The 15,184-nt window shown below is 36.3% G+C and overlaps 1 protein-coding gene across 1 annotated transcript in view; it reads left to right on the top strand.

The window, feature by feature from the left end:
* SNX6 (sorting nexin 6) overlaps positions 1-15,184 on the top strand; it is a gene marked incomplete at its 5' end in the record, with an annotated part of 55,514 nt that overhangs the window by 22,126 nt on the left and 18,204 nt on the right. The window contains 4 exon segments of the mRNA XM_079700953.1: positions 1,715-1,810; positions 4,114-4,219; positions 11,026-11,101; positions 12,636-12,675. Coding sequence (XP_079557079.1) covers positions 1,715-1,810; positions 4,114-4,219; positions 11,026-11,101; positions 12,636-12,675 — 318 coding nt within the window.

Raw genomic sequence — 15,184 nt, 5'->3', positions numbered from 1 at the left:
TAATCATCTTAACATTCCTAACACCCAGCAACAGTGCATGGTTACAGTATACATGCATTATGGTTTGTTAAAGGAGTGAATTAATCAGTAAAAAAAAAAGAAAAAAGAAAAAAAACCTAGAGTGCTTTGGGAGGCCTAAGATAGAGCAGTGAATTCTAACTGGGAATTTGAAAGGGTTACATGAAGAGATGCCTTTTAATTTGAATGTTAAAGTCTGAATAGAATTTTTGGTGGGGGAATTCCCTGGTGGTCCAGTGATTAGGACTCTCCGAGCTTCCAATGCCAGGGGCTCAGGTTCGATCCTGGTCAGGGAACTAAGATCCCGCAAGCTGTGCAGCATGGCCAAAAATTTTTTTGAAAAAAGAATTTTTGGTGAAAGAGGTATCATTTCAGATGCAGAGGAACCTAAAAGCTCAGAGCTTCTTTTGAGAACAGTTTGGAACATAAGGCTCTCTAGGGGTAGAGTGGTAGGTGGAAAGGTAAGTTGAACCAGATTTTTCAAAGTATTGAGTACTGTGCTAAGGAGATTGGCCTTCATTCTCTGAACATTATGAAACTTTGTAAACTTACTAAGTTTCCAAAGTGTGATGTTGGAAAGTTATCACAAGCAGCAGAATGGATTGGATGGAGGAGATGAGGGATGTTAACTAGTAGTTCAATGTAGTAGTCTAGGCAAGAGATAATGAGGACTTCTACAGGACAGTGGGAGTGGAAAGGGACAAATTTCAGAAATTTGCTGGTAGAATTTGAGCTGTGAGAGAAAGAAAGAAATTGTAGATTACTTCAAGATTTTTAATGAAAGGTACGGGGCTTTAGGGAACATACGAGAATCTGAGAGACTGGTTGGATAGGGCGGGGTGGTGGTGGTGCATGAATAGGGAACCAGGAAGAGGGAAAACTTGGAGATTAGACTATAATGAGTACATTAGATTTTTCTAATGTGGGGTTAGCAGAATCCCTGTGTAAGGATATGGTGTAGGCAATTGGAAATAGGATCTAAGGTTCAGGAAAGAGCTTAGGGGTAGTGAGAGAGATTTATGAGTCACTTATGTAAAGGTGGGCATTGAAGCCATGCAGTAGATAAGGCAATTAGATGGGATGTTCCTTCATGGGGTCCCTGATGCAGCAAGCAGTAAAGTCAAAGAGCTAGCTGCTTCTCACTTTTGCCTTTAGATATACCATTCTTGCCAGGCAGAGTCATCTTTTGTGTCCTTTGTATCTTGAGTTGCTGACCCCAAAACAGGTGAGGAGATGATATTTGGATGGGTTTGGAGTGAAGAGTTTGCAAAATGTATTTTCAGAGCTTTTACAGAATCATATGATGGTATATTGTACTCCAGTAAATTTTGCATGTTCAAAGGAACTCCTTCCTGAGTTAATATTTAGTTGACTTTGTATGATATAGTAGTGTTTGACAAAGTATGATGAGAGAGTTACTTACAACAAAATTATCAAATATACTTATAAAATTTGGGAAAGCTAGGCCTTATTGTAGGTCAGCTGAACCTGAATCTTTGGGAGTGAGGCCAGATTCCTCTTTAATGTTCCCGAATTTGAAAATCACTGATATACATGATGAAATTGCCACTTTATTAAGTTTAAAAACTGGGGTCCTTTTGAGATTACCATTTTGATATCAGAGAATAAAGGAGGCATTAACTTCTCATTTGTAATCTTAAAAAAAAATGCTAACTTAAATTACCCTTTCTTTCAGTTGAGTGTGCGAGGAAAAAATAAAAAAGAGAAACTTGAAGATTTCTTTAAAAACATGGTTAAATCAGCAGATGGAGTAATTGTTTCTGGAGTAAAGGTAAGACTTTAATTAACAGAGGTGTTGGTTTGAGAATTTACTTCTTCTAAGAGGGAGATAGATTGAGATTTCAGATGTGCGGACGATTATATTAGAGTAAAAGAGAAGTTTGGATAGTAGACTTCTTAGGCCTGGGAAGCTGGGCCCCTCGCCCTGGGTTCCTCAAGAGCTCCCTTCTCTAAGGGGTGATAGGTCTGCAGGTCCAAGTGGATTTGCCCACCCAGAGCCCATGCCCCTTTCCTCCAAACCAGACCATTCTCCAGGTATCTAGAATCCCATATTTCCTTGCCCAAATCCCAAACCTTCTTCCAGGTCCTGCACGGGCTTCTTCCTTGAGTTCATCTGCCAGTGGGTAGACTGGGCTCCTGGTGGCTGTCCTCCACAGGTGGTCAAGGAGTAGAGGGAAGGCACAGGGCGGTCAGTGTTCAGGGTGGAATGAACGTCCAGCCACGTGCACATGAGGTCCCTCTGGGTGCCTTACAGAGTCACAGGGTGGGGCACAGAGGGTCTGCCTCCATTTGTACACTTATCCAATTGGCCTTACAAATGTTAGGGGCAGACCTGGGTTCAGATTTGGAGTTAGAAGAGCTCAGTTGAGGTTTTGGTTTTGTCTCATAGTAGCTACATGTCCTTGGAAAAAGTCACTTTCTTTCTCTGAATCTCAGTTTTTCCATTTTCAAAATGTGGTTAGTAATGCCACCTAGCTCACAGGATTGTTAGAAAGATTGAATGAGATGATATGTGTGAATATACTTACAAAGTTAATTATTTACCAAGGTAACACCTAAATTTTTCTTAATGATTTCTGAAAATGGTACAAAAATGGATTTTTCTGAAAACTCTAACCATTAAAATGTAAGAGAAAAATGTTTATATTACATTATTAAGTAAATACTAATAAGAGATAAATAATGCTTTATCATCATTGCCTGTTTTTATAAATACATCTATAGTAAAACTTGGGTGTAAAGTACTATTTGATTTATACTTTAATTTTGTAGAGACAGATCATTTGATATGTTGACAGTGCATGTGCTGTGGCTACTTTCTAATAAAGACTCAGCATGGGAATTCCCTGGCGGTCCAGTGGTTAGGACTTTCCCTGGATCCCAAAACCGCACGTTGTGGCCAGAAAAAAGAGCTTACTTCCATTTTGATACTTCTGCATTAATGTTGAACTTTTTTCTTTTTTTTTTTTTTCCTTATTTATTTATTTAGGCTGTGCTGGGTCTTAGTTGCAGCACACAGGATCTTCACTGTGGCATGTGGGATCTTTAGTTGCAGCATGCAGACTTCTTAGTTGCGGCATGTATGTGGGATCTAGATCCCTGACCAGGGATCAAACCCCGGCCCCAAGTCTTACCCACTGTACCACCAGGGAAGTCCCTGAATTGTTTTCTTAACATTAAGTATAAACCACTATATTGATTATGATTTTGATTATTTTATTGAAGTAATAGCTGACATTTTTTGAACATTTACAGTGTGGTGTTTGGTAGCCTACATTTCATTAATCTTCACTACAGCTCTGCAAGTTAGTTTATCTCCATTTTTACATTTAAGAAAACTGGTACACATGAATTAGCAGATTTTAAATGACATTTTATCAGTACTAGCTTTTGCTTCTGTGTACAGTTGATGTCGGTCTCAAATTACATCATTTCAGCTGGTGCTTTTTCAATAAACAATTGCTGTTTTAGAAGGGAGGAAAGTACTGTTAATAGTTTTTATTTTTTAAGTATTTCTAGTTTTGTTCCAGAAAAGATTGAAAACAGTGTTTAATATGAAAATTGCTCCCAGATAGCTAGTTTGGCCAGGTTCCCCAAAGCAGTCAGAGAGGGCCCTAATGACTAAGGGATTCAGGAACAGCATTCAGGAACGGCCCATAGAATGCATAACAGACCAAGAGAAACAGATTTTCACCTGTCTGTCAGGCTTTTTTCCCTTTTTTCTCAAAAGCAAATGATCACTCCCACTGGCAGAAGTATATCTGTTGGAGAACAGGATTGTAGAGGCGGAGCACAAGTAGGAACACATTTGAGTACAACACGTGAGCCTCAACCATAATGGGGAGCTCTAAGCCTTCAGCTGCAAAACTGTAGAAGATTTCTTACTTGATAGGTAGAATCACATGTTTTTAAAGTCTGAACTTGTTGATGAAATCAATATAATGTCTGATTATTAAAGGATAGCTATGCTGTTTTACTTATGATCTTTTATGATTATAAGAATAACAAAGTGATTTATGTGTTAGACTAAAGCAAATAAGTGAAAAAAACTCTTATTTTCTTTTGATCCCATAGGATGTAGATGATTTCTTTGAGCATGAACGAACATTTCTTTTAGAATATCATAACCGAGTTAAGGATGCATCTGCTAAATCTGATAGAATGACAAGATCCCACAAAAGTAAGGTTTTTCTCTGTGGCTAAAGTTTACATTGTTTAATGGAATATTTATAAAGTTATTATGTTATTTACAGTTTGTAAATGTCTTGATATAGGGCAGTGGTTCTCAAACTGTGGTCTATGAAGCTTTGATCCTAAGGCCCTTTTAAGCAAGTCTGTGAGGTCACAACTACTTTCATAATAAAACTATGATGCTTTTTGTCTTTTTCACCATGTTGACATTTACACCAATGTTGCAAACACTGGTGGATAAACTGCTGGTGCTTTAGCACAAATCAAGGCAGTGGCACCAAACTGTACTAATAGTCATTGTATTCTTTCCCACAGGGCATTTGCAATTTAAAATTTTGTTTAAGAATGTCCTTGATGGTATAGCACAGGGGAACTATTATATTCAATATTCTGTAATAACCTATAGGGGAAAAGAATCTGAAAAAGAATGGATACATGTATATGTGTAACTAATCACTTTGCTGTACACTTGCAACTAACACAATATTGTAAATCAACTATACTCCAGTATAAAATAAAAATTAAATTTAAATTTTAAAAAAAAGAATGTCCTTGATGAAGCAGTGAAACTTATTACTTGTGGAAAGTCTCCTCCCTTGAGTATACTTTTTTTAATATTCTGAGTGATGAAATGGGAAGTATGCATAAAGCACTTTGCATATAGTTGTATGATGGTTCTCTCTAGAAAAGCATTTTAGTGAATGACTTGCAACTGAACTAGCTGCTTTTTTTCATAAAATACCATTTTTACTTGAAAGAACAACCGACAGACAAACTGTGATTATTGAAACTTGAGTATTTGGTAGACATTTTATTAAAAATTAATTAAATGGGCCTGACACTTCATGGAAAACAGCTGACAGTGTTTGTTGACAATGATAAAGGTTAGGCTTTCCAGCAATAATTAGCATTTTGGAAAACTTGTATCAGTCACCATGAGCTTGCTTTTCAGTAATTAAAGACTTAATCTGAGGAGATTGATGATAATATTAGTGTGATATTTTTGATATTATATACTGAAGTGTGTCAACATTTGGAAGATCTGTGTGATTCATTGAACTAGTATCTTCTTAATGATCAAAATTATGTATGTAAAAGATCTATTTAAAGTACAAGATAGATTAAAATGGGGTTTTTTAACAGCTTTATTGAGATATAATTGATATCAATAAGCTGCAATGTTCAAAGTGTACAGTTGGATAAGTTTTGACATATGTATGATATCACTACAGTCAACGTAGTGAACATATCCATCACCACCAAAGATTTCCTTGTGGCCCTTTGTAATCGCTCCCTCCTGCGCCTGTCCCCAGGCCACCACTGATCTGCTTTCTGTCTCTATAGATTAGCTTGCATTTTCTAGAGTTGTATATGAATGGAATCATACAGTATGTACTGTTTATGGTCTGGCTTTGAAATTCAACAAAATTATTTTGAGATTCATCCATGTTGTATGTATCAATAGTTCATTCTTTTTATTGCTGAGTAGTATTCCATTGTATGGATCTACCACAGTTGTTTATCCATTCAGCTGTTGGTGGACATTTGGGTTGTTGCTGGCTTTTGGCCATTTGAAATAAAGCTGACATAAACCGTCTGTATGTAAGTCTTTGTATGGACATATGCTTTTATTTCTCTTGGGTAATACCTAGAAGTAGAATGGCTGGGTCAAGTGTAAGTGTATAATCAATTTTTTTAAAAAAACTGCCAAACTTTTTTCCAAAATGATTGTACCATTTTACATTCCTACCAGCTGTGCACGAGAGTTCCAGTTGCTTCACACCCTTGCCAATAAAGATAATCAGTCTTTTAAATTTTATCCATTCTGCTAGGCCAGTGTGGTTTTAATTTGCATTTCCCAATGATTGATGATATTGAACATCTTTTCTTGTATAAGTCCTCCAACTTTATTCTTCTTTATCAAAGTCATTTTGGCCCCTCTGGTTTCTTTACATTTTCATATGGATTTTAGAATCAGTTTGTCACTTTCTACAAAAATGTCTGCTGGGATTTTGATTGGGATTGTATAGAATCTGTAGATCAATTTGGGGAGGATTGACATCTTAACACTATTGGTTCTTCTGGTACATGAACATGGTATATCTCTCCATTTAATTAGGTCTTCTCTCAGCAATGTTTTATAGTTTCCTTTGTACAGATCTTATACATCTTTAGTTAGATCCCTAATTATTTTTTGATGCTATTGTAAATGTCGTGTTTTTTACATTTCAGTCTCCAGTTGTTTTTTGCCAATATATAGAGATACATTGTATTTTCAGTGTTGAGCTAATATCTTGCAACCTTACTAGATCAACTCAATTATTAGCTGTATTAACTATTTTGTAGATTCCTTAGGATTTTCTACATAGACGATCATCTGCTAATAAAAACAGTTACACTTCTTCCTTTCCAATTTGAATGCTGTTTATTTCTTTTCCTTGCCCCATTGTACTATAGCTATACCCTCCAGTACAGTATTGATGGAAGTGGTGAAGGCAAGCAACTTGGCCTTGTTTCTTATGGGGAAAGTATCAGTCTTAAGCCGTTAATTATGATGATAGGTGTAGATTTTTCCTAGATGCCTTTTAAGTCAGGAATGAATGTTGGATTTTGTCAAATGCTCTTTTTGCAACAATTGAGATAACCATATGGTTTTTCTTTTTTAATCTATTAATATGGTTAATGATGTTGATTGATTTTCAAATATTAAACCAACCTTATATTCTTGGGATAAATATCACTTATATCATTAGATTTAATGTAATAGAGTACACAAAGTTCATTGATAGGATTTTAGATTCCCCACAGGAACTAACCCTTAAACTTAAACTGCTTGTTGAGTAGAGTATCCACAATTTTCTGAAAATATTAGTAAAATGCCTCCTCCTTTTCCAACGACACATCTGTTTGAAGCTAGATTTTCTCCCGATACTTGAACAAAAACAATGTATCACAGTAGAGTGAATGCAGAGCAGATAAGAGAATGGAGCTATTCTATTATTATTATTCTATTAATCCAGACGCAAAAGAGATTTGCAAAAATCTAACAGTGTCACTGTGCTCACTAATTTTAAAATATATAAATAGTTATTTTTCATTTAAAATGTTATGTTAACTTATAATGGTTTATGGGACTTCCCTGACAGTCCAGTAGTTAGGACTCCGTGCTTCCAATGCAGGGGGCACGGGTTCTATCCCTGGTCGGCAAACTAAGATCCCACATGCCCCATGGCCAAAAAAAAAAAAAGGATTAATGGTTTTAATACTGTTATTTTAAAATAGTAAATATTTAAATTTTTTGTTTTACTTAAAAAAAAATACAGTACACATTGATAGATGTAACCCGCATAAACAAAACCTCTTTAGGGTCCTCAGTAATTTCTAAGAGTGTAAAGGAGTCCTAAAACCAAAAAGTTTCAGAGCCTCTGATATACAGACAGGTCAGTAGGTACCTAGAAGTACAAACCTCCGTTTTGGGGTATTGTTACATACCCTAATAGAAAGGAGGAAATAAAGAAGTCTCAGGCCTGGTAACTTCTATTCTTGTGTCATTCTTTTGAGAGAGTTAAGAGTTCTTTTTGTATTTTATTTTCCTATATCTTTGTGATTTGCAGATTCATTCTAATGAAGTAGTAGTTCTTAGTTGCCTGTTCAGTAGTTAAAAACTATGTAGTCAAAGTGTGGGAAACTTGAATTCCTTCCTAAATTCATTACTGATTTGCTTTAGAGCCTTGGGCAATTCACATAATTAGTCTTGTGTTGGTTTCCTTGTTTATAAAATGACATTAAGGATAAAATATCTCATACTTTCACTCCTCTGTTAAGAAAAACTTTGTCCCAACCCATCCTCTCCTGGCCCCTCCATCAGGACCCACACTACTCCCTACTCCCTACTCCCCCCACACACCGAGAGTCACACAGTGCACCCTGAGGGCTCCAGCAGCACCCTTTGTGCCTTCCTAGGGAACCCCACACTCCACCCACCCCCACTAGGGTGGAAAACCTAGGAAACCCCACACTCCACCCACACACCCTTCCCCCAAAAAAGAAAAACTTTGTGAATACGAAATGGTACATACTAGTGTTGATTGTAATAATTAGGAATACCTTTAAGTTTAGATTTGATGATTTAAAAATGGAAGGCTATTATATATACTTTATAAATTTCTTAAAAAGTTATTTAATTCATAAACATTGACATATCTATTATGTGCCAACCATCATGTTAGACATTGATGATTTCAAGATGAAGAAAATAACAGTCTTTGCCATTAAGGAATTAATAATTTTGCAGGTGAGATAAACAATAAAAGCAAAAAATTATAATATATTGTAATTGATCCTATCATAGAGGTGTATATTAGTGCCATGGAAGTATAAAGAACTATAGGAATCATCTGTTAAGAAAACAATATTAGTGATTCTTACTGATTCTGTTTATTTGACCAAGTGGACTGGTGTTTTAGGGGAGATGATAGTGATCCTGTTTTACAAAAATACGACTGTTGGGCTTCCCTGGTGGCGCAGTGGTTGAGAGTCCGCCTGCCGATGCAGGGGACATGGGTTCGTGCCCCGGTCTGGGAAGATCCCACATGCCGCGGAGTGGCTGGGCTCGTGAGCCATGGCCACTGAGCCTGTGCGTCCGGAGCCTGTGCTCCACAACGGGAGAGGCCACAACAGTGAGAGGCCCACGTACTGCAAAAAAAAAAAAAAAAAAAAAAAAACGACTGTTACATATAATTAATTACCTTATATATATAGTGAACCCTTGAACAACACAGGTTTGAGCTATGTGGGTCCACTTATATGCGGATTTTTCTTCAGTAAATATGTAGTATTGTAAAAGTACTACACAGTCCGAGGTTGGTTGAATCTGCAGGTGCAGAACCGTGGATACAGGGGCAACTGTAAAGTTAAACAGGGATTTTTTCACTGAGGGGAGGGTTGGCACCTGTAACCCCTGCATTGTTCAAGGGTCAACTGTAATAAAATTTTACAAAATTATAAAGTAAAAACTATTTTTCATAATTAATGAACTTAGCCTGGATTATGAAAAATTAAGCTTTTCAACTTAATAATTTTATAAGTCACTGTGATTTATAAAATCAGGACAGTTTGTATATTTTTCGTGATCACATAATGCTGTAATGACTAAAGAGGGTAGTGTTCTCAAAGACTAATGTTAGTTAGAATATAGGAATTTCTTGCTCCAAAAAATAATTTCAGGGTCAGCTTAAGCATAAACTATTAATGTATTCAATATTAAACACAAAAACCATTTTTGATTCCTACCTCTCAATAAACCAACCTTTAAGTGATTTTTGAGTATTATTTATTTATTTTTTAACTTAACCTGTTAGGGTGTAGTGAAGAGTCTTATATATAAGTTACTGTTCATAGTCTGAAGTTTGTACTTGAAGTTTCTTTATAAAAGATATCAGGATAGAAGATTTGAGTAACAATAAGTAAGTAGTCACCAAATTTCAGCCATATCAGTTGAATGTAATTTTGTGCAAAATAAGAAAGTATAATGTAAGCATTACTGTTTTGTTAGGGGATAAACACATAAAAGCCTGGTAAAAATACTACTAGTATAAGTGGGAATACAAAGTAGGCATGTCTAGGATTTCATTAATAATAGCAAACATTTGTATAGTACTGTATACAAGTTTATAGTAATGTTTACTAACTCATTTAGTTCTCCAAATAATTATGTGAATTGGGTACCATTATTATCCCTATTTCCAGATGAGGAAACTGAGGCACAGGCAGGTTAAGTGATATGCCCAAGGTCATACAGCTGATAAATTGGGAAGCTGGGATTGGACAGTTTGGTTCCAGGTCCATGCTCTTAACCATTGCACTATGCTATTCCTTTTCTGAAATTATAATCTTTTCTCAACAAGGACATTGTCTTGTGGGGCAAGCCCTAGGAGGAATACTGTGCTGACATTGAGTACTTTGCTTCCTAACACCCAAGGGTAGTGGTACTACCATTCATCTAGCTTCCCAAGCTCCTGCCTCAGGTCTACTGTTTGTAAATCCTACCTGTTACATTTCCTAAATATCTTCCAGCTTTGTTAGTTCCTCTCCGCTCTTAATGTTTCCACTACCTTGATCCTGACCCTCAGCATCTGACACAGCAGTTTCCTGTTTGGTCACTGTGCCTTCTGTGTCTCTCCACTATTAGTCTTTATTCAAGGCAGCAGAATTTTTTAATCTAAAATCCTTATCAGGTTGATTTCACCACTACTAGGATTTAAAAATGTTTAATAACACCCATTCCCACAAGATCAGGTCCAAACTTCATCATGGCTTACAAAACCTTTCTTTCCCCCAAGATGCTTGGAAGAAAAATAAATTGATTTTTCCATCCTCAACCCTCTCCACTCCCCTCTGTACCCTGCAGTGCCATAGTCCCAGAAGGCTCTCTGAATATACTTTGCTCTTTTATGTCTCCCTGGCCTTTTTCCATGCTCTTCCCTTTATCCAGAATGCACTCTCCTCCTCTTTGCCTAGTAAAGATTTGCTCATCCTGTGAGCTTCAACTCCGATAGTGTCTGTAAATCCTTCCCTGACCTCCTCAGGTGAAATCATCTGTTTCCCCTGCTCCCGATGTAGTTTATACCTACTTCTAATATAAAATTCATCATTTTGTATTATAGTTTTTATCATTTCTTTCACTAGACTTTGGGCATCTCATATTACATACACATTTTTTTGACAGGTAGGTATTCAGTAACTATTTTTGAATTAATTAATAAATATATTAAATTCTTAAAACTTTTTCCATAGGTGCTGCAGACGATTACAATAGAATTGGTTCTTCATTATATGCTTTAGGAACTCAGGATTCTACGGATATATGCAAGTAAGCATTCTGATTTAAAACATTAAATATAAGTAAAACAAAATTTTGTTGGCAGCTCAGGCACATGCAATACTTCTGACCCAGCAGGCATTTTGGAATATTTTTGTCAAAACACATTGATAATATGGAGCTTCTTTATAAACTTGGGTCAGTGTCATTTTTCTCTTCCCTTTCCCTCCTTTTTTTTTAAATCTGAGAAATAAAAATCAACCTTAGTATTTATAATTTTAACATTTACAGTGTTTCATTTGATGAAAATTTGCCAATTTGTATGTGTGAGAGAGACAGAATTTATGTTTAAATGTTCTTAGATTTTTATAATGTTTATTATAAACAAGAAATGCTGTTTTGGAATTAGAATATATATATACACACACATATATACACACACACACATATATATATACACATATACATATATATACACACACATACACACATACATAAATATATATTTCGTTGGAGGCCAGATTTCAAGGTAGCCATAAATAATCTTAGTTGCTCCTATAATGTTTAAACCCAACACTCTATTGAAAAATAATTCAAACACATTTTAAAAATTTTAATTGGAAAACTATTTTCATAGTCCATGCCTTTCTCTAAACCACATCCTTGAACTTTTCTGTAGTATATCCTGTCCCAATAGACATGTCAGATCCAGTTTTTCAGCAAATCCAGTTTTTCAGCAAAACGCTAATTAACATGCTACCTTCCCAAAGAGTTAGTTCTTAAGTATTTGATAAGAAGGAAAAATGTCAGCCTTGCCATGTGTTATCTTTCATAAACCTTTCAAAGCAAGTTCTTTTTAGTAATGTGAAGTTCATAAAATTCATTTTAGCTTTCAATAGTATTTGCCCTGATCCAAATATAATGTCATCGATAATTACATATTTTACAGGATACCATTTAATAGTTTGGCATGGGAATATTTTTTTAGTTGGTGTCAGCGTTTGAGAGATGGGCTTTTTAATTAATAGTGAAAGTGGGGGCTTCACTGGTGGCCTAGTGGTGAGGACCCTGGGCTCTCACTGCAGCGGCCAGGCTCAATCCCTGGTTGCAGAAGATCCTGCAAGCCACCCGGTGTGGCCAAAAAACAAAGTGAAAGTGAGCTCTGAAGTAGAGACTGGCTGTTCATTTGTGTTTTCCAAAACAAAGCAGCTCCATTTGAAAGTATTTAAGACATAACTCTTTGGATGTCATTGCCCTGTACTTCTGTAATAATTTAAAGGTATGGTTTTATTTAATATTATGTGGCATATTACCAAAGGATATCGAGACAGATTTTTTAAGTTTTTAACATATGGCTTAGACCGCCACCTTGAAAGGGGAAGATTTTCTGTAATCGTATGTCAAAAGGAATCTGTTACATGGGTGGCCATACAGAGGTTTTTGTTGAACTAAATGAAGTCTTCAGTGAACAAGACAAATATTATTGTAATGAGGTAAGAATGTTCATTGTTAATCTGGTTTGGGGTATATTCTCTGAACATTTGAAATAGAAAATTATTTATGATGAAATATTTTTCCCTTCCAGGTTTTTTCTTAAAGTTTCAGAACTTTTTGATAAAACAAGAGTAAGTACTAATAATTAACCTTTGGGAGTCTAAATGTCTGCAAACAGTAGTGTTTAACTTGTTGGGCTGTGTTTAATTTTATTGAGGAAGATGAGTTATACTTCAGAAGGTTGAAGAGGCAGATTTAAATTTGGAAATAATGAGAGTTTTTCAGGAAATTTAGTTTTTGTTATGGTCTTTTGGTATATGTGTAAAAGTTCATATTCTTGATCAGTGTTCATTAGGAGGCTGGGTTTATTTTTATGAAAGATCATTTTTTTCCTGGGGCTTTGTAAGCTAGAGGAAAATCTTAGATTCACTATAACTTTACCAAGATTATTGCTTTTGATCCCCCATGACACACTGCTTTAAAAAAGAGTTGTATCAATATAAGACAAAAGTATAACTGCAGAAAGTTTTCATTCATAGTAGTAATAATTCAGTATTGATATAGTCTTGGTTTTCAGGGGTCATGTTAATTTATGATCATTCTGTCTATCAGTTGATAGTGAAAATGTTTACTAGATTTGTAATGGTACTTAGCTGAGAGTCGTGGTGGCTAGTCCATTGTAGAAATCAGATTTCATCATGACCTTGGCAGTTGAGTAGCGGAGACAAGTTGAAGAAAAGGAGATACTGTATCACAAAGGAAAAAGTTCTTAAATATGTAAGTAAATATGTAAGTAAATGTAAATATGTAAGTAAATGTTATACTTGGGTCCATATAGCTCATTATTCTGCTTTGATATTTGTACCAGTGAGCATTTTCTGGGAAGATATAGTTATTTTTGTGTGTGTGTGCATTTATATCAAAAGAATAGGAATCTATCACAAAACAGCCTTATGTGTCAATTCTTTTGGAAGCAGATGTCAAGATGGGATTAAATGTACAAGAGATTTATTGTGAAAAACAAAGAGGAACGAGCAGGAGTAGAAAGGAGGGGAGCGTTCCAATAACAGTGCAGGTCTACACCTGCAAAAGGAGAGGGAGAGGAAGGAGGACTGTGTAGGAGGAGTTTCAGACTATAGCGCAGTTCTAAGAAAGCTTTGTCCACGTCAGAGGGGAGTGCCTGAGCCAGAGCTGCCCATTCAAGGAGTTCTACATCAGGCAAGAATGGGCTGGGTGGGGAGGATGGAACATAACTTTCGTATGAACATGGTTCCAGATCCAGAGATACTGCAGTTGGGGTTGTCAGTCAACTGTGCTCCTTGCAGCAGGCATTTCTCTTGGAGATCTGGGTGGCACATTTCCATAGCCCCAAAATTCTAATTTCCTTTAGCATTTGCACGTTGTTCTGGTTATTATTGCTGTGTAACAAACCATCCTAAAATCAGTAGCTTTAAACAGCAACCATTTTAGTATGCCAGTGAACTCTTTGGTTCAGAAATTCAGAAAGGGCACAGCAGGGATGGCTTGCCTCTGCTCCATGATGTCTGGGGCCTCAGCAGGGAAGATATGAAGGCCAGGGCCTGGAATCATCTGAAGGCTCTTTCGGGGTTGATACTGGCCATCAGCAGGAACTTCTGATAGGGCTGTTGGCTGTAACACCTACATGTGGCTTTCCCATGGAGCTGCTTAGGCTTCTTCACAGCATGGTAAAGAGGTTCCAAAAGTGAGTATCCCAAATTATGGGAAGTAGAAGCTGCTAGTTTCGTAAGGCCTGGGCTTGGAAACTGGCGCAGCATCATTCCTGTATTGGGCAAGCAGTCTGAGAGCCCAGATTCAAGGGGAGAAGACACATACCCTACTTCTTAATGGAAGGAGAGAAGCCCTATTTAAAAGCACTGAACATCATCTAGCATGTCAATAAGTTCTGTAAGTTTGTTTCTCCATAAAGAAACTTCAAGATTTTTTCCAAACTTTTTATTAAAGTGTATTATACATGTAGAAAAAACCATGTAACAGAAGTGTACAGCTCAGTGAAATGTCACAGTTTAACACTCATGTAATGAACACCCAGATCAAGAAATGGAACATTACCAGCAACTCAGATGCCCTGTTCCCCTTCAGCTGCCTTCTGAGTCACCACCTCGGCTGCAAGGCTAACCACTGTCCTAGCTTCTAACAGCAAAAATTAATTTTACTTTCATATTTTATGTAAATGCATTATGCAGTATATATCCTTATGTCTGGTTTCTTTTACTCAATATTACATACATAAGATTCATTGGTGTTGCATGTCGGTATAGCTCCTTCATTCTTAATGCTGTATAGTTTTCCATAGCAAAAACATACCTAATTTTATTATCTTTTCTACTGGTAGGCATTTAGATAGTTGCTAGTTTGGGGCTCTTTACAAAAAGTACTGCTAAGACCATTCTTATTTATCTTCAGCTGAACATAAGTATGCATTTCTGTTGAATGTATGTAACTAGGAGAGGAAGTGATGGTTCATAGGATATCCATGTGAAAACCTTTTGTAGGTACTGCCAAACTGTTTCCCAAAGTGATTGTAACAACTTACATTCCCACCAGAATGAATGTGAGCATCTCACTGCTGCACAAGGTTGTAATATTTGGTATTTTAGC

The sequence above is a fragment of the Hyperoodon ampullatus genome (genome assembly GCF_949752795.1).
Source record: "Hyperoodon ampullatus genome assembly, chromosome: 3".
NCBI lineage: Eukaryota > Metazoa > Chordata > Mammalia > Artiodactyla > Ziphiidae > Hyperoodon > Hyperoodon ampullatus.
The sequence above is the reverse complement of the archived record's forward strand: the minus strand, read 5'-3'. Positions and strand labels throughout refer to the sequence as shown.